Source organism: Myotis nattereri, assembly GCF_964212035.1.
Source record: "Myotis nattereri genome assembly, chromosome: 7".
Lineage (NCBI taxonomy): Eukaryota > Metazoa > Chordata > Mammalia > Chiroptera > Vespertilionidae > Myotis > Myotis nattereri.
In genome coordinates, this window is record NC_138082.1 from 16,281,424 (window position 1) to 16,302,622 (window position 21,199).

A 21,199-nucleotide genomic window follows, 5' to 3' on the forward strand; every position below is an offset into this window, starting at 1 on the left:
GCCAGTCTGAGTGAAGGGGAGATGATATTTTATGAGAGGAAGAACTTGAGAGACAGATAATTTGAGATGAAGAGAAGGGAAATTGAAAAGTTAATGCCAATTCAGTAAGTAGATGACCGAAGCCTTGACAGCTAGATGAGTTTGGGAAAGGTTAGGAGGGTTTCTGTAAATGTCAGAATAATACAGGTAAAACAAGAATCAGAGGAATTAATACCTGATGTGCCTTATGTATAAGATAACTCTTCTCCCAACAAACCCTTAGACTGTTCTGTGTCTTGTATCACACACACAAATTAATGAGTGCTGCTTGGCTGTACAGGTGATTCGGTTGTTGTGGCCCCTGCCCAGACACTCTCGAATGCGGAGTTTCAGATGTTGAGACGCACTTCTGTCAACGTCGTTCGCCACTTGGGCATTGTGGGTGAATGCAACATTCAATTTGCCCTTCATCCTACCTCCATGGAGTACTGCATCATTGAAGTGAATGCCAGACTGTCGCGAAGCTCTGCCCTGGCCTCCAAGGCCACTGGGTAAGACCAGAATGCTCGGCCATGGGTTTGTGGATGGTTCACAGAGAGAACCGGGAAACTGGCAGCTACTGAAGACTGTGCTACATTTACAAACTAAAGTCCCCATTTCTGTATGCTGGCTCCAAATCATTTAGGACCCTCAGGACATGGTTATTAACGAGCTTGCTGCCAGATTGAGGCAAATGGTATTGCTAGCTGGCTTTGTTTGCTGGCTAATCACAAACTAATCAAAATCTGGGTGGTCAAAGCAGGCTGGGGAAAAATCTGCTTCTTAATTACACTTTGCAGATGTTGTTAAAAAGTGCAAATTAATCCTTAATTTTACTTCTCAATCGGCTTTTTCACGTGTAGCAAATGGTGGACAAATAATATATATAGTTCACTTGACTCAAGCATTCAATATGCATTATTTTATTTTAGCAAAAATTCCACAAGACCAAACAATATAGGATTTTTCTATAAATAAAGGTTGCCACCAAATAAATAAATTTGTCCTCCACATAACAACTGCTGACAAGCATCATTAGAGGAAAAATTAATTAATACTCTTTATTACTATTAATGTTATGCATCTGGCATTTAAATTATATGCCATGTAAATGAATAAAATATTTACCTCTAAATAGAAGGCATGTTGCTCTAGGCCAGTGATGGCGAACCTTTTGAGCTTGGCATTTTGAAAAACCCTAACTTAACTCTGGTGCCGTGTCACATATAGAAGTTTTTTGATATTTGCAACCATAGTAAAACAAAGATTTATATTTTTGATATTTATTTTATATATTTAAATGCCATTTAACAAAGAAAAATCAACCAAAAAAATGAGTTCGTGTGTCACCTCTGACACGCGTGTCATAGGTTCGCCATCACTGCTCTAGGCAAAAGACAGGAGACCCGAGTTCTCTTTCTGGTTCTTGTATTGACTGTGAGACTTGGAACACATCACTTATTATCTCTCTCAGTCTCCTCACCTGTTAGATGGTGGAATTGTACTACAGAACTCATAAGTAATTCTACAGTGTCACACTGAAACTATAGTTATCACACTGACACTCCAGAAGAAGCTAGTCCAGTTTCCAGAATGATAGTTCTGTGGAAGCCCAAAGTTCAAAGATAATTTGGAGATAGAGCAAGGACCTAAACTTGCAATGCCTACTTTTTCTGACTATTACATAACCCATAGTTTCAGCTAACTCCACTGTGTTCTCAGGTGCAGACATGCATATATTTTGGAGGTTTTACACAAGTGAGCACTTTATCAAGGCAACTATTTATTTTGGGTTGAAAAGATGAAGGTTGGGAGCTATAGCGCTGCGTGTCAGACAAATTAACCTTTTATTATATAGGATGTGAGTCACAATAAAGTATAGGGATTTCTGCCTCTATACTTTATTGTGATTCACATCCTATATAATAAAAGGCTAATATGCAAATTGACCAAACAGTGGAACTACTGGTTGCTGTGATGCGCACTGACCACCAGGGAGCAGATGCTTAAGTCAGTGCACTCCCACAGGGGGAGCACTGCTCAGCCAGAAGCTGGGTTCATGGCTGGCTAGCACAGTGGCCATGGTGTGAGCCTCTCCTGCCTTCGCGGCAGCGCTAAGGATGTCCGACTGCCAGCTTAGGCCTGCTCCCTGAGGGCTCCTGGACTGCGAGAGGGTGCAGGCTGGGCTGAGGGACCTCCCCACCAAGTGCACAAATTTCTTGCACCAGGCCTCTAGTTATTTTATAAGTAGCTATTCAATATTTATCCCAAATGGAGAATCATGTGTGTTTTAGATCCTGATGTAGAATAATATCAGAATTTCTAAGAAAGACCAATTTATGTTTTAGGCTCTTTTTAATACTTATTGCTGAAAGAAAAAAATAAATTTATCTCTTCCTTTATAGATACCCATTGGCATTTATTGCTGCAAAGATTGCCTTAGGAATCCCACTTCCGGAAATCAAGAACGTTGTGTCAGGGAAGACATCAGCCTGCTTTGAACCCAGCCTGGATTACATGGTTACTAAGATTCCTCGCTGGGATCTTGATCGTTTCCATGGAACATCTAGCCGAATTGGTAGCTCCATGAAGAGTGTAGGAGAGGTGAGTCCTTGGTTTATTTCTTTATTTCATCCTTATTCCCAGTTATTTTGTCTCATTTTGAATATCATTGAAAGTTCTAAGGTTGCCTGGACACTGGGTTCATAAGTGAAGGATATAGAGGAATTTAATTTCCTCCCTAGTGTTTCTCTATCTCTTTATTAAACTGTTAACATTAGGCATGTAATGACCATTTAATGGATTTAAGAGCATCTAAGCATTCTAGTATTCTAAAGGAGCATTCAGAAGGAGAGGCCATATGTGTAGGCATGTAAAAAATACACATGTATTAAAACACATGTTTATATTTAATAGTATATAACTGAATTGTAATGTAATTTATAACTAAATCAAGACAATAATAATATATAAAAGATAACATCGTGTACAAAAGACCAATGAACTGTGATTAAGAGTTCAACCTTAGTTTCTGAAAATTGTGGCTGTCATCTCTGGACCTTACTTTTCTTCTAGAAAAGAATGCAGCAAGAGTGGAAGATCTCTCATGATCCTTCCAGCTCTAAAATTCTACATTAAGATGAGCACAGTAGAGTATTAAACCCCTTTTATTAAACTGAAATGTTCCAAGCTTTTAGCACCTTTCAATTTTACATAATGCTCTATTTTAAATTCTAAATTAAAGTTAGCTTTTGATTATTCCTTCATCCGAGAAGCAGTGCTCTTTGTGCAGGAAGAAACAAAAGAATTCAGATCCCCACCTCTGAGATTCACTCTCTTGCCACTTCCACCAAGTGTTTATTTCTTTTTGCATCCAGGAGGCTTGGTATAGTAGAGAGAACATGAGAGTTGGCACCAGATGAACTTGGGTTTAACTCTTGGCATTGCCACTTACTAGCTAGAGACACTTGTGTGAAACACTGAGCCTCAGGTCCCCCATCTGAAAAATGGGAGATGATAATACTCTGTGGGGCTCTTGTAAGGTTTTGGATTAATACATGTAAGTGCTTAGTAATAATTTTTAAGGTAGATTCACAGCACATTTCCAATAAATGTATTGCATCAGTATTATTGTCATTGTTTATGAGTAGAATTCTTTGAACACAAGCAGTATGTACAAATCTCAAAATCTATCTCTATCTGCCTGTCTGTTTTACTTTAATTCATCGCTATCTCTGTATGGTCAATGTAGGAGTTCTTAGTGTATGTCTAGATATCGAAGCCAGTTTAGATTACACAGCAAAATAACCCCTACTTGTGACCTAATGTTCTATTTGGCCTTCATTTCCCCAAGATACAGGTTATAGCATAAACTCAGACTAGTCATTTTAGAAACTCAGACTAGTCATGTCACTAATTATAGGAAATACAGTAAACCATCCACTAATGCAGGGGGAAAGAAAAAAATGACATTTTACTGATCAATCATATTCATATGTGAAAGGCAGACCTATTACTGTTTTGGTTTCCTTAGTTTCCACAATATTAATGGAAAATTGTAAAGTAATGACAGATAAGGAACAACTTGACCTTTTAAATGAAAATGTCTTACTAGTTGTAAAAGACGAGTAGTAGTTTTTCTTCTTATTGTTGTTTTAAATCTTATTTTTTTCTATAACGCCTCAAGGTACACAATAGAATTAGAACTCAAATGCCATGAAAAGTTTTGTTGGTAGTTTGTTTTGCCAAAAAACAATGTTATTTAGTTTACATTTTGTGTGAAGTGTCCCTTTTCATAATGTTTAGTTTAAAATTTGTAGGGAAAAGAATATGAGATAATATTATAATGTTTTCATTTAGGGCTTAATATCTGAGTTATTGTCAGTTAATTTTAACCTTCAGTTCATATAGTTTAACTCAAGTTAGTGTATACTTCCTGAGGTCTTACTACCTGCAGACACTGGGACAATAAAGCAATGAGTAAGATAATTATTGTGACACATTAGTTAGTTTATAGGGTTAACACTTAAATATGTAATACTTACAAGTGTTATTTAATATTTCAAACATATTTTCTTAATTTGACAGTACCATGAAACATCTTATATCTGGCAGCCTCTCCCATGTCTAGCTGAGCAAATCTGTGAACATATTGTCTAACTCTTCAAATACCACTATGCCTTGCAAATTGCATATCTGAATTGCACTAAGATTTCATCTATTCCCACTCCTGAGAATCTTCCCTTATTTCTAATTAAATTTGAAGCAGTGTAGAAAGGTTATCTGGCATGCTTTAGTGATCTTTGAATATGTATCTTGTCACACAATTGACAAGAAGATTTACCAAACTGATATTCATTAGAATTCAGGTCCATTTGAGGAATCATGGGATTTTACTGACAGCAGCATTAATACTATTATTATTTTGAATTGGCGACCAAAAATGCATAGCAATCTATTATTTCATGGAATGATTCAAAGACAGTGTTTATCCACTGAAAATAACTAGGTAGGCTTCAAAAGTCAATTTAAGTTTAGTTCTGACTTGTAACTTGTTCAAACTAAATCACCACGTTGTTTTTCTAATTGATTAGTGTATCATCAGCTGTAAAGATTGTGGGAAGACACATTGAATTTGTCATGGAGAATTTAATTTCCACCTACTCTTAAAATCTGAATCTGTCAGTATTTGTTACGACTCTCAAGGTTCTATTAATATTAATGCTTAGCTATAAGAAAACCAGCCTGTCTTGGGTACTGACTGATATTTGCTCAGAATAGTTCTATTTATGTGTTAATGTATGCCCAAGGACGGGTCTATATGTTCTGGCCACAGATTCCTATTTTAATACTATGGTATGGAGCAGGTACATGTGATGTCCTCCTCAATCTCAGCAAATACAGCAAAATTCTCTAAGTGGTAAAAGACTGACCTAATGTTGAAGTCTTTATATCAAAATCATTGAGATAAGGAGAGAAGAAAAATAAAACCTAAATTTGAGTAGTATTCTTCTGATATTTGTTTTATTCCTAAGTCTTTTCTGAAAAATATTCCTTTTCTAGTTCTGTTACAAACTAGAAACAAATAAACTCTTTCTTTAAGTGAGAGTTCTTAAATGTGTATTACAGGTCATGGCTATTGGGCGCACCTTTGAGGAGAGTTTCCAGAAGGCTTTACGGATGTGCCACCCGTCCATAGATGGCTTCACTTCCAGGCTCCCAATGAACAAAGACTGGCCATCGAACCTAGATCTCAAAAGAGAGCTGTCGGACCCATCCAGTACCCGCATCTATGCCATTGCCAAGGTAATATATGACAAAGGGTCCAGAGACACTATTTTTTCAGAATATAGGCAGCCTGAACATTAAAGTAAAATCTTAAATTCAGGGACTCGGGGAAAGATTTTAATTCTCTTTAATGCTATTAAACTGGAGATTTCTATGGATTTAATCAGATTATTCTACGTTAATTAAAAAATTACCCTTTTTTTTTTATTGGGCTTTAAGCCTAGAGTTAAGGACACATTACAGTTTTAAGGGATGATCAGACAGATGAAATGTTTCTCCTTTTTAGTGTATATAGTATCAATACTCTTAAATAGTTTTGATAATATTGGCTTGTCATTTCTTATCACTCTCATAACTTGTTCCTTGAAAATATGTTAAATTATATTTTAGAAAAGAAGATGTATAAAATAGAATCACTTAGTATGGGTTACTTAAGACTCTAGAGTACTCTATTTACTTGCTTCTTTTTCTGTGTTTAAAAAACAATAACAGACTATAAAGAACTTTCATGATTATAAGCTTTTCTCTATGTAATTATTTTATTGGTTTTACTTTTAGAATAAAAAAAGACCCACAACTCTCACTTCCACTCCGTAGTTCCCTTTTATGCAAATTAAATGCCACATTAATCTCCTTTCATGTTTACTATGCTTAGAGTTTTGAAGTTGGAGCTTATCTGATTTTATAAAAGGTGACTTGGCCAGCTGGGATCTGTCTGGTCAGAAATCCCTACATGGCTCTTTGACATTTAAGGAAGCTTAGGCATTAATCCTCCCATAGTATCAAACCACACTGGAGTTACAAAGCCCTGCTGACCATTTTTTTGCCTGGGTGTGTGCCTGTGGGATGAGTTGATGGAAAATATGAATTTTGTCTTTAAAAAGGGAATGTGTTTTTGTAATTTGTCTCCTTGTAACTACAAAAGGCTGTTAGTGATTCTGAACTCACTGCAACTTTCATGTCCAGATATTGAGAGTCCTAGCATATGATGTATACTCTTCTCACCTTTATGGCTTCTAAATGCAGAATATTTCATTCCCATTCAAATTCCGGGAGATACTAGTATCTTTTGATCAACATTTCTCAATGTTGAATTTCAAGGTACTAGAGAATTAACATTTTTCTGTGGTGGAGGGGTGATAGTAACGATGAGAGGTTAACTCTAGAAAGCCATCTCACCTTCTTTATTGGTTTTATTTCAGTCTTTTGTTTAAAAAGCAATGCACTATATTCATGTGTGTATGTGTATGTCTATATACATGGATTTCCTCCCTTAAGTCTAGTTATCATGCTTCTGCCATTTTGAGGCAAATGAAAAAAAGGAAGTATTTCCAAGTTCCCAGCAAGGCTATAAAACTCAAGCAAACCTTTTATTCTTTTCTAACAGATTTATAAAGGATGAGAATTCAGGGGAAAATGTGCAGAGATTCTTTCTTGCACAGAATACCCTATGTTTGAGCGAGAAGTGCGGGGTCTGGGGTATAAATTATTGTCTACCAGAGTGCCGGGAGAAGGAACTGATTTCTATTTGTTAGAGGTCATCATTACTGTTCATTTCCACAGCAACCAAGCACTTGGTGATTTTGACAAAGAGTGTGAGAACTGTGGAGGGCTGAAGGGGAAAAAGAATGAAGGGAGTGTGTAAATCTTCGCTCGGTTTCATGATTCTTAGAAAAGGGCAACTTGCTCTGAGGTCTGATTTTTGCAGCAGTCTTATTTCAGGATGACTGGATCATCACCTATTTTGATTTGGGGAGAACACAGGGCATTACTTTTGGTTTGAGGAACATTAGCGTCACCTCAAACTTGTTTGGGGTCATTATGAACTTCATTATAGCCGTGCTACACAGCAAAGCCTTGAAGATGAAGTCCCAAGACAGGCGGGATCTTACCCTCTGTTCAAAACTGCATGTGTGACTGTATTTGTCCTTCCTCATGGTGACATGATTACAGTATTCTAGGTCTTCTGTCACAAGCAGGGCTATCACCGTTATGTGATTATATGCAAACTTCCTCTGGTCTGTCAACAGTGCTCCAACTTCAGGCTCTATCCTCCTCACAGTGTTGATAGCCAACAGCTAATTGTGCTTTAATTGCTTGGAAAATAAGACAGAATAGTAACTTCTTGGGAATCTGTCTGTAATTACAGGGAGAATTATACTTACAAAATGAACATGCCTTTGAGTACTCCCATTAGATGTCATCTTATTCCAATCAACAGAATTATGAACTGTGCTATCTCTCTCCACAGTTATAATTATGGTCTCTCTGATACTAGAAATAAGTAAAAGTTTTAAGAAATTTCAGTTCTGTGGGTTGAAATATTTAACACCAGAGTGCTAGTCACATCTACCTCTTAATGGGATTTAAAAAGATAGTGTGCCATTCTAAAGTATTTTGTTTTGGAATAGTATCAGATTATTTTTTATTTGGTATAAGTATATATCTAAAAATAGTTAAAAATAAGAATAGACATCTTTTGAATATGAAAGTTTTGGTTTTGAGAATTTATCTCTTCATTTAGTCGCTTTTTCTACTTAGCCTAATGACCCATAGCTGTAATTTTACTTTTGAGAAATTGCTAAAATAAGCTTCAGAGAAAGGCTGAGCTGCCTATCAGAACTGAAGCTATTACTAAACTGTTTTGGAATATATTAAGATTTTGCAAAATGTCTGTCTTAGTGCTACGTCAAAGTAACTGATTCTAAATAATTTCTTGTTTGAAGTCCTTTGTGAGGGTATAGTCTAGAGAAATAAGACCAAGACAGATTTGACCCATATATTCTCACTGACTAGTGTGCATGCATTTGGAATGAGGTGATAAAAGGATGCTATTTGCTAAAGGGTAAGCATCCAAAATACAAGTCAAATGATCATTATAAAAATTCTAGATTTTTCTTACCAATTTGGCTTAAATGTAGTTTCAAGAGATTTCCTTTAATTCCAAAAAGATGTCCCAAATTTAGGATATAATTGGTAATATAGACATATTAAGAGCAGGAGGCAGAGCCTGTTAGGGTGATTTTTCTGAGTACATACCACTCTGATTAACTCAGCACACCTCCTTTGATGTCATTGTAAAAATAGTTGGCAGTATCTGTAGGTTTATTGAGAGGAACATCAGTGATATGGTACCAGTTTCATGTTTTATGTCTCAGACTATAGCCTCAGGCTCTCTGAGTAACAAGGAGAGGGATGCTGCTCAATGTTTTCAACCAAATAAGACATTTATAAACTGTTTTCCAAAAAAATGTATCTCTTCTCCTTTTGGCAGGCTTTGGAAGACAACATGCCCCTTGATGAGGTTGTGAAGCTCACATCCATTGATAGGTGGTTTTTGTTTAAGATGCGTGACATTTTAAACATGGAAAAGACACTAAAAGGGCTCAACAGGTAAGGCAGTATGGCTCTAGTCACTCCAGATATCTCCTGGGTAATTTTCAAATAGTTTTCCTCTTACCCTTAAGCATTTGGACAAAATTACGGTTCAACAAGGTAAATAGTGCCAAGCTTGAAAAGCAGTGGCCATAGCCAGAAGAAATGGCAGTTTTAAAATGTTTACTTATTAGAAGGTACCTATTAATATTTGAACTGTCTCCTACCCCCATCCATGCCATCAAACATAATGATGTTTTTATTAGGTCTTTTGAACTTATGAAAAGCAATGTACGCTTATGATATCATGTGCTATTTAACTACTAAACATTACCTAGTTTAAATTTGAATAATCAACAGAGTAATATTCCTATTTTCTATACATTTTCTGAATTCCAAGTTTTTCTCTTTTTAAAAAAATTGGTTTAATTGATATTTCTTTTTAGAGAGAGAGGAAGGAAGAGAGAGACAGAAAAATGGATGAGAGAAACATCAATTGGCAGCCTCCTGCATTCTCCCTTCTGAGGATCGAGCCCACAACCTGGGCATGAGCCCTAACTGGGAATCTAACTGCAAGCTCTTGGTTCCTGGGCCGATGCTCAATCCCTGGGCCACACCAGACAAGCCTATTTCTCTCTTTCAACATCAACCTACACATCGCTGTACATTGATGAGCCAATGTATTCTGCTTGCATTTTACTGATTTTTTAACAGTGGGACTTCCAGTTCAGCCTGTAAATAAGCCACATTCCGGTTACTGTTAACAGACTCTTTACCTCTCACTAATTTACATTTTTTTACCTCCTTCATGGCCAATGACTTTTAAAATTTCATGTTCACAATATTCAGATAATGTCAGTTCTTTAAAATGTTTTTAGTTTATGAGGTTAGGCCATTTGTTGGGGCACCTCAGGTTTATGGAATCATAGATAGGTCTTAAAAATCTATTTAAATGCCTTATTTATTTATTTATTCATTTATTGTTGCTGATTTATTATTTTTTAAAATTTACCTTTATTGTTGAAAGTATTACAGATGTCCCTTTTTTGATAAGAGAGGTCATTATCAATTTAAGGGACATAGTATAATCCTCTTCAGCACTCCCCTTTAAGAGAGCTCTGAAATATACTGCTATTGGAAAGAAGCCTCACCTACAAGCATATGTTTAGGGAGGGAAAACATTTTTCCAGTATAAATTGTTCTCCAATGATTTGAGAAAATGTAGGAAAATTCATTAGTAAAAATGTGGTTGAGGACAGAGGAGGATCTCGAAGCCTTGATTTTCAACTGTTTAGCAGCCACAACATATACTGTGTTTACTTAAACAAGATGCATACAGACTGAGCACTAAAAACACTTGCTTTTCTTTTTGAGCAAAATGAGGTTCTTTTTCATCTATTCAACAGTTGCCCAAAACAAATGCTTGATTTTGAGAACTGGCAATTCCGATCTTGCTTAGAAGTCATTCTTCCCAGTGATCACATAAAATGAACAGTAGAGAGCAAAGGAGTTAAGAACCGAGCCTATACATTCATTTTAGAATTTTGCTGACTCAGAGTTTCCTTTCTGGGTTTATGATGCCAGCAGAACTTCCATGTTGAATTATAGTCAGTTCCACCGTTTTCAGTTTCAAACAGCTGATTTCAAATGCCTGTGAAACTGCTCCAATGAAACCACAAGAGGGTGCTAGAAACTTACAGTATGCCTGTTGTAGCCCTGGAAGAGACAGGTTGAAAAATAGCAGATGTTATTGTGATCTAAATTTCCACTTGATAAACATTCTGATTTTTAGACAAATTCAATGTTTTGACTGAATAGTTTTTGTTACAACCAGAAGGCAGCTTGAGATTCGAGCTAAACAGAAATAAGTGTATATTGATAGTGATTAAGTTCCTAGGAGGATTAGAACAAGTCACTGTTACAGGTCACATAACAGCTTTCTGACTTCCACATCCTGTTGCTGATAATTTGACATTTTCAGTCATAATTTTCTTGCATAGGTCTATTTTTAAATAAGGGTATTTTCTATTAGTCATAATTACTTACACCAAGCACTTTTATATAAAGCTTTTAATAATTTAAAAGATTCCAAAAAGTTATACTTACAATGATCTCAACAAATGACTCATGGTATTAGTAAACTTAAACCCTGAATTCATTATTATCTGAGTAATACTTCACTATTTAATTCATTTCTTTCTGGTGTGTCATAGATGCACAAATAGCTTTTTGATAATGGTAGCTATTTAGAGGTATTAGATAAGTGAAATAAAAATAGATGGCCTCTGAAGCTATCTGTCTCAGTCTTTCTGTGGGGGTCTGAAGGTGAAAGCATATTCCAGCTGATGGCATGTGTAGGACTCCAGCTTTCTTGCCCTCTTTTGATGAGCTTCACCATCAGTATCTTCTTCTTGTATGGATTATGACATCTGCTTTTTCTCAGCCTCTAAATATCCAGGGAGGGTTAGTCCTTAGGCATATATAGCTCGATCAGTAATAGTAGCTCTCTAGTAAGAGTTGGTGCTCTATAGCTGAATTACGCATTGCCAGTTTAGAGAAAGGGTAAGAAGATCACTTGTTCTTTTTTATTTGCATTTATTTGAGGTTCACTTATTTTTTTTTTCATTAAAAATATATTTTTATTGATCTCAGAGAGGGAGAGATGGAAACATCAATGATGAGAGAGAATCATAGATCAGCTGCCTCCTGCACATCCCCTCCTGGGGATTGAGCCCACAACCTGAGCATGTGCCCTAACCTGGAATCAAACTGTGTTCTCTTGGTTCATAGGTTAGTGCTCAACCACTGAGCCACGCCGGCCAGGCTGTGGTTCACTTATTTTCAAGATCTCAACTTCTTCAGCATCGGAAAGTCTGGCTTTAGGCATAGGCCTAAAGGAAGTAGCTATGTATATGGTGTGATTTGAGAGATTCCCCCAAATTCACTTGCTTCAACATATCTCTGGTACCAATGTGCCCGGTCTCTCTGCACTTTTCTTATGGGTTCTCATAATAGGCATCGGGGGTCTCAACTGGGAGAAAAGGAGAAACTTAAAGAGAAGACATAGTATAGATACTAGATGTGGAAGAAGGTTCACCTGGTTCCTTCCCTGTGCACCGGAAGGGGCACAGGCTGTGGAGCCAGTTGGCTAGACTGCTGTGCAGTCTTTCCCACTGAGGCACGTTACCTCCCTCACTTCTTCAGCCTCACAGTCTTCCTGCTCCACTTTATAGTTTATGGAGCTTAAACGACATAAGTGTAAAGGAAACCTGGCACATAATGAATATCCAAAGAGGTTTTCCCTTTTTCCCCTTGAACATGAAAATACTACTTATTCTAATGAAGACCATTTTGTGACTTAGATATATGCATTTAAAGACTTTTTCAGAGTCACAGTTTGCATTTGCTTATCTATATTGCAATATATCATTCCTTAATTTTCTTTATGATGCACTGTCACTTATTTTAATACCAGATTATACTTTTTTTAAAAGGAAGCAACGATATCTCATCATACAAATGTTGTTATCCTTATCAAAAGATCAATAACACTTCATATGCTAGTAAACAAAATTTCCCACTCTATAGCAGTTAATCATGCTATAATTCTTCTAATATTTAATAAACAGGGGATGAGAATATCATTCAGATTGATGGCCAGTCTATACTTATATTTACAGATAGTCATCTCAAATGAGATCTAGAACTTGACTCCCAAATTGAATATACCCACATATTTAGAATATATGCTAATGTCCACTGACTGGAATGGGGAAAACAAAACTGATCATAGCAAGGTCAGCATTAAGGAAATAGATGAGCTTTCCATGTATTTGAGAAAGTGAAAACTTATGGTAAGCAATCCCTTGACTTGAAGGGTGGAGATAAACACAAAATATAGTGCAGATGATGAATGAAATCCCATCCTTCTTCTGGGTGATGAGACAAATTAGGTGGGTGTTAGGATAACCCACTCAGCTCCTGGTTCTGAGTCTTTGCTCTCATCAGAACTTGTCGTCTCCAATCCATGAGGATAGCAATGGCGACCTCATGAGACTTCCAGAGCAACATCCATTCTTACTGACCTAGGAGATAATCATTACTCAGACAGCTTCAGCAAACACTTTCTCTTCCCACCTGAGTTCCCTGACTTTCTCCTTTTCCTCTTAAATTGTTTATGGTTGCCCAGGGGTATGCTAGGAAAGTTGACTGTTCCAGGCTATTCCCTAAATTTATAAGCTGGTGTAGTAGTATCAATTGACCTAGAGTGATAATATATTTTGTAGTGGGTTTCTTAAGGCTTTGAAAAGTTTCTCTTCACTCAGTTTGATGTGAATTGTATCATGTAGGATTCCAAGGCCTATTACATACATACATTGGGATTTAGATGTTTCATCTATTAACTTCACATTACCAGATCACTTTGCCAGAAGTTTAAGAAAAGTTAAGTCTGCCAGAATTTTTAATGGAGTGGCATTTATATAAACCTTATCCATTGGCCTTTACTACTGAGATAGCCAACCTTTAGTATGCTTATTTTCACCATACTTACCCTATCAATACCGAGTCAAACATAAATGCTCCTCCCATATAGCATTTTCACCAATATTCACTAGAAGGGAAATATGCTTATTTTCATCTATGAAAAACTACAAAAACTCACCTATAGTACTTTCTTCCATTAGGGCATTGACAGATTCCACTTTGGTTATGCAAATAGATCTGGTGTAGAGGGCAGAATTGCAAGTACCATAAATCAGATACTTATGTCAAGTGTCTTCATCTATGAGGTTCTCCTGATATAGCTGATTCCCTAACGTAACAAAATAATGTAATTAGAACTCTGTTAACATAGAGACTTGGATTTTGATTCTCTCAAACAGTTCTGAGTGCCTTCCAACTGTAAAATAATAATCACCAAATGTATTGACTACATATTAGGCACTATTTTAAGCTTATTGTTTTATTTAATGCTTACTACTACGAAAGGGAAGTAGCAATTACCCTGATTTTATATACAGTAAACTGAGACACTGAGATATTTAGTAACTTCTTTGCTATCACATGCAAATAAATGACTTACATGAGATCAATCCTGAGAGGGACTACAGAGCCTAGGATATTGGATATTTAATCCCTATGTGATCTATGCGTATGCATGTGTATGTACACACGCATGTATACACACACATGTATGTTTAGTTGTCTGGAAAGGCAAATTATAGATAACATCTGGAGGAAATAAGATGACATATAATAGAAAGTTTCAGTAGAGTAACAGTAGTAAATAAAGGATGATAGTCCTATCACCATAGAACCAGCACATACCAGTATGTTAAGGTTTCAACTAAATTCATAAACAGGCACAGGAACAAAGATCTCACAGCGGAACCCCTTTTGTCAAGGAAGAAAATTAACTACAGTAAGGCTTGTTTGTGAGCAGGAACTATTTCAGGACATTTTATCCCAAACATTTTTATTTATAGCAAGTTGGATTAGCAATTTTTGATGGAAAGGCAACCATGATACTTTAAAAAAATGAAACATGAACAGGCAAGGAAAAAAAATGTGAGTGTTCCAGTTGCCAGCTTTGAGCATCCATTTACCTTCTGCTCTTTTTCAGTTTTTACAAATTTCTTTATTTTGATTTTTGAGGTTATTTATCTATTTTTGACTGCCATGTCTAACTCAAGGATTTTATTATACCTGCCTAAATTATATAATTTTTTCTTTTACTGGATCAAACTATGTTGAATTAAGTTTTGAATTCTTCCTACGTTTAAGTGATTGCTTAAAGGAGATGGCCAGCCTCTACTCTAGCGGTACCGTGTTAAATTACCCGAGGAAGGTTTCCGTCATTTATCATGATTGCTTCTTCCTTTGCATGTACTTCAATTTGGGCAATTTTCTTGGAATGGCCCATTTTGCTTTCTGTATCTTTTGTACAATCGCTGCTGTTTCTGTTAGCAACATTGTGGGTTACTATTTTTTTTTAAAAAAAATCTGTTTCATGCATTTTAGATGAAATTAGGGGATTTGATCATTGTGACACAGTTCATCCCATACAAGTATAGGAGGCTGAGATTTGGATCTCTTTCTCTATTTTTGATATTATCTTAATTTACTGTGGGTAATTGTGCAAATTATCCAAAAATTGTTTTTACCCCCACCGTTCTATAGGTTTCATGCGTGGTTGTTTTTTTTTAACTACTTTAATTCTAATAATTAACATCCATTCCCCCTTCATGGCCACTTACTGCTATCTTCACTATAATAAAAAAGAGAACGTGTCCTTTTGAAGGCCCAACGACAATAACTATGTTCAATGTGATAAACTATGTGCATTGGTTAAGTGCTGAAACATCATAGGTGTGCCTATGCCTCAGAACAGCCTAGGGCAAGCCTGGTGAGTTCCACTTGGGCATTCAAGTGCTAAATTGAGCTCAGTAGAGTTGGCCATTTCCCTGCAGCCACAAACTTCGGGCAGATGTAATAATGCAAGTGTCACCTTAGCTGGAACACTCCCTGTGAATGTCCTCTCCTACACATGTTAGTTTCTATTAACTTTTTATTTAACTTGCTCACGAAGCATGAACAAGCCAGACAAGAAAGTTTTGTACTTATATTTGATTGAAGTTTCAAGAGAAAAAATGACACCTAAAAGATGTTAAAACTTAGATATAAGACAGAAAAGAGCTGGCACTTATTTCTAATGATAATTTATATTTTCTTGTAGGAGAAAATGAAAAATAAACAACTTTAGCTTTAAAGTATACTAAATATAGAAGAAATTAAGGGAAGAAATATGTATGTCTTTTTTATAACATATAATTGCATGTTATAATTTTTAATGATACTTTGCTATGACATGTCACTGTTTTCCCCAATCCAGTTTGTGGACATTCAAATATATACTACCTTTGTGGGTACTTATTATTTTGATGTAGAATGGAAATGGAAATGTTTGCACATTTTAGTGGAACCCATTGATTTGATTTTTAGAAAATGAGTTATTTCCTTTGACCTCACTATCAACTCACACTATATTTCTACATCTCCATTTCACCCTACTCCTTTCTTATTTTACTGGGCAGCCATGAAGCTAGATGGATATATAATATATGTGAAGTAATTAACTCTAAAGGAAAATACTTTTATCAGTTACTACATATTACCATTCTATGATTTTAGCCCTCATACCCTAAACCACTTATCTAATGAACCTCATTAAAAATACTAGAAATTGGGATCACATAAAAGGTTATTTTCTCTCTATAAAAGTGGAGTATTACTGTGGTAATTTCCATGCCTCTGTGAACTAATGCTAAAAATACACTTTATTTTAATTTTTTTATGTTCCATATGATAACATAGGTTATTGTAGGTAATGTCATAGATTTGATAGCCCTCCATTAATTTTTTAACTGATAATTTGTTGAATAAGATAGAATAAAATTTTCATTCAAATGCTTAATGTCCTGAGAATTCTCATTGAATTCATTATTTAAATAGTATTTTCATAGTTTTGACAAATAATTATGCAGTTTGAAAGTATGAGAGAGTAGTTGATTCTGGCATGGGCAAGATGAATGTTTTACTTAAAATGTTTTCAGAGTGATTTCAGATCATTCATAATATGAATCTTGTATGCTTTCTTAGTATTGATTCTTATATGCTTAATCATTCCAAAATTTTTGTTGATTTAAAATAACATATACTCATAACTTGCACGTAAATATCTGTCAATAGTCAATAATTAATAGATTTCCCCTATGTCAATATCTCAGCCTGATGGGTTATGCATTTACTTGATGGAATTTCTCTTTATTAGGAGCTGTTATTAGACCAAATGTTATTTGTTCATCTATTCAGTCAATGTTATTTATTACCTATTATGTACCAGACATGGTACTAGGTCTAGTGCTATTTGTTGATGAGTAATTGGTAGTCCTTAACCTGCCTTCAATGAGTTTGTAATCTATATTTGAAGATTAAATATATGCATAATGATATATAAGACAGGGTGCTTTTTAAATTTTTTAATTAATTTTTAGAGAGAGAGAGAGGAACAGAGGGAGAGAGACAGACAGACAGACAGACACACACAGAGAGAGAGAGAGAGAGAGAGAGAGAGAGAGAGAGAGAGAGAGAGAGAGAGAGATGTCGATTTGTTGTTCTACTTATTTATGGATTCATTGGTTGCTTCTTACATGTGCCCTGATCAGAGATTGAACCTACAACCTTGGCATATTAGGATGACACTCTAACCAAGAGAGCTACTTGGCCAGGGTAAGGCAGGATCCTTTTAATGTACCAATAAGAGGCAAAAGCATGAAACCATGAAAGTTTATAGGAGGTTAAAAAAATCTCTAAGACCTTTGCATATGTTAACTCATATAAGTCTCAATTTAAGAGTTCCTAGAAGGTATGCATTCCTACCCCATATTTTATAGATGAACCAATGGCTAAGAATGTTTAAGTATGATTTTCAAGAGTTCAGAGGTAGTGCATGTTTGAACCAGGATTTGCGTTTTCAGGACTTTTGGAATCCAAGGACAGTGTTTTTCTTTCAATATATCCCAATGTCATGGGAGCCAAAGGAAGAGAGACTTTAAAACAAAAGAAGTAAAATAAGGAGACACTTTCAACAATATTGCAGTTTAGGGAGAGCAGAAGGGAATTCAGCAAGTCCTCCAAATTTGATGATAGGGGGTAGGAGTAGTAGCTGGATTATAAGGATCAAATGTACAACGAGAAAGAGATAAGTAAATGAAAAAAATTTACTTAGAAAGTGACAAATCGTGTTTGCTCTTCTTTTGTTATATTTATGCTATGTTTCATAAAAATGAAAATCTTTTTATAAAGAAATGAAGTATATGAACAGAATTGGGTGGATATTATCTACCTACTAGAGGCCTGATGCATGAAATTCTTGCAAGAGTAGGTCTGCTTTCCCCCGGCTGCCGGCACTGGCTTCCCTCTGGCACCTGGGACCTGAGTTTCCCTTGCAGCCCCAGGGGTCGTCCAGAAGGTCATCCAGAAGGATGTCCAGTCTCATTAGCATATTACTTTTATTATTATAGATTTGCTCAATATATATACTGGAGCCACACTCTTTCACTTCATTGTTCTGTAAATATTATATGCATGCTAGTGACAGTCTCCAATTAAATTGTAAATTCCATTATGACAAATTCCAATATACTATTATAAGCTTTTCTTAAGAGCTTTTGCTATGTTTGTATGCAGAATAGAATTCACTATCCTAAAGTATAGTGTGAGTTCTGAAACAGAGGACCAGCTTCCAATTCTTTATTTACCATATGTTTTCTTGGAAATTGGCCTTGCATAGAGTAAACACTCAGTAATATTTGTATGATAGCATGCTCATTAAATAAATGAAGAACTATTCCTGGTAGAAATTGAAAACCAGAATTTCTTTGTCATGCCAAAGGAGAAAAATTGAAGTGAAAAAAATGCATTAAAATTTTTGGTTGATCAAATGGACCCACAAATTTATTAATTGAAAAATATATAGTCCAATATATAAACTCACTCTGTGTTAGAAAACATTGTAAATTAGCATCTCTAGTTTTTCATTTTTCTAAGTGACTATATACCTACTAATTAGTTGGGAAGGTTCTGAGTAACCTGTTTTCTAATGAAAAAGGACTCATTTAATTGTTTTATATTGACAAATAGAGATTATAGACACTGTAAGCATTATCATACTTATATGGACATAAAATCTCTATTGCCCTTTGAGAACAACCATTTGTATTATTTTGACAAAAAATTATCCAAGTTTTCAAAATTGTAACTTTTAGAAAAGTGTTTCTGAGAGAGATTCATCAATATTTATAGTTGTAGTGAAGTCTCTGAATTAACTGGCAACAGCAAAGTCTTTATATACTTATAGTATTTATAACACAGAGATCTCTGTTTCTCTGGTGACTTTAAGGTACATTTCTCTTATAACACAGGTAGAAAATGATCACTATTCTATTTTTGTGGATGGTGAAACTGAGTCACACTGAGATGTGGGTCATGCCTCATGTCACACCAGTCAGAGGAAAGCAAGAAATGTAGCCCAGGGCTTCTGCCTTTGGTTCTAGTCACTAATTTTCCAAAGCTTCTTTTCAGAGAGATGACTTTTAAATCAGACAGCTGGAGATCACTTCCTCCTTAGCTGTCAAGTGGTGAGCTGTGTGTTTTCCTGCTTGAATTGCTGACCCCATTTAGAGCAGGAACGCTGTAAGAGATGTGCCCTTCTCTAGAACCCTTATGAGGAAAACACGAGGTCTGGCAGAGAGAGCCCCCACAGGTCACCTTTGAAAGACTTAAATGGAATTTCCAAGGGTACGGGGATTTCCTTTTTAATATTACTATGCTTATAATCAAAGACTGTAGGTACACATGCATGCATGCACATACATCTATTTTTTTTCTTTAAATAAAATGCAAATGCCTAACTTCCCATGTTAATGCAGGTGTGAGTGGAAAACTTCTGAAGCATATAATAGAAATTGAATTTAGGCAAAAGAGGCTCCATGAGCTAAGTGACAGGAGCTAGATCATCACCGACTGACCCCCAGAATTTGTTCACGTGCTCATTCATACCTGAGATGCCTTTAAGGAGCGTAGAGCCTTCTCATATGCCCTTGGCAATGAAGTGGTGTCTGTCCTGAGGAGCATAAGGCAGTGGTTGTGCCTCCCAGCAGAGGAAATGCCTGATGCACATTCTCTCCAGATTGCTTGTAATTGGCAGGGAGTCCAAAGAGGTGGCCCTCACCACCACAAGGTGTAGAGACAGGAATGGTTCAGGGAAGAGGGAGGGGACTGCGAGGAGCTGGGTGCAGGGGACAGGTTTAGGTGACTTGCCGGTTCTGTTCTGCTTAACTGCTGCTATTTCTTTTCTTCTTCTTCCTTGTTCTCTTCTCCTGTAAGGACTGCTCCCCCCTTCTCCTCCTCTGGCAGGAAGCACTTATTACCAGCTTGGCATTGTGCTAAATAAACTCTTTATACTTTTATTGTTTCATCTGATTGATTTTTTTTTCAGCATAGTCGGAGGCTGACTCTAGATTTAGCCCGTGGTATTTGCCTAGCAAAGGTTGGAATAGGCAGTTAGGCATTATTTGCTGATGTGAATATAATGATGATGTAATGGCCATCACATCAGTGTCAAATTGGCCATGTTGACATTGCACATACTGCCTCATCTTCGACCCTACTACATACTCTTTAGCTGATGGAATGATTTAATTGACCACCCTTTGCTCTAGGCAGCTTGAAGAGTGAACTACTCAATTTGGTCTTGAATATATATATATATATATATATATATATATATATATATATATATGTATAGTCATTAGTGTGAAGTACATGAGAATTGTTGCTATGATGGCTATTAATGTGCATTTATATGTCTTCTTCTACAAAAAACTCTCAGGGATAAAAGAGTTTTGATTGCCATGTAGGTAGTAACCCTCCTATTAACATAGATCTAATATGACATGTGCCAGGAATTTAAATCTAGAATTTTTCCACATTCTCTTAGAAATGCCTTCTCATTCCCCCTACATTTCTCTATTTAGAAAAGGCATGATATTTCTCATTCAAGGACTAAAAAAATTGGTCAAAAATTATTTCTATATATCTTATATTTAGTCATACATATAATTATATTGTCATCAATAGTATATAAATGGCCTTACCAGATTAAAAGCAACATCACAATATTTCTGAATTATTGGGATCACTAAAAATTTTTTAAAAAATTAAAAAATTGCCTACTTAAAAATATCTACAGTATCTATTTCTCATAAGGTTTTCTCCTTTGTTTTGATTTTGTTGTTAATAGACTTTAAAGTGAAATATAGCCGAAACCGGTTTGGCTCAGTGGATAGAGCGTCGGCCTGCAGACTGAAAGGTCCCAGGTTCGATTCTGGTCAAGGGCATGTACCTTGGTTGCGGGCATATCCCCAGTAGGAGATGTGCAAGAGGCAGCTGATCGATG

At 36.0% G+C, this 21,199-nt stretch overlaps 1 protein-coding gene across 1 annotated transcript in view; it reads left to right on the forward strand.

Moving 5' to 3' along the window:
* Positions 1-21,199, forward strand: part of CPS1 (carbamoyl-phosphate synthase 1) — an 82,081-nt gene that overhangs the window by 17,467 nt on the left and 43,415 nt on the right. The window contains exons 10-13 of the mRNA XM_081096033.1: positions 320-530; positions 2,424-2,622; positions 5,647-5,823; positions 9,080-9,198. Of these exons, the coding sequence (XP_080952159.1) occupies positions 320-530; positions 2,424-2,622; positions 5,647-5,823; positions 9,080-9,198 (706 nt within the window). The remainder of the gene's footprint in view (positions 1-319; positions 531-2,423; positions 2,623-5,646; positions 5,824-9,079; positions 9,199-21,199) is intronic.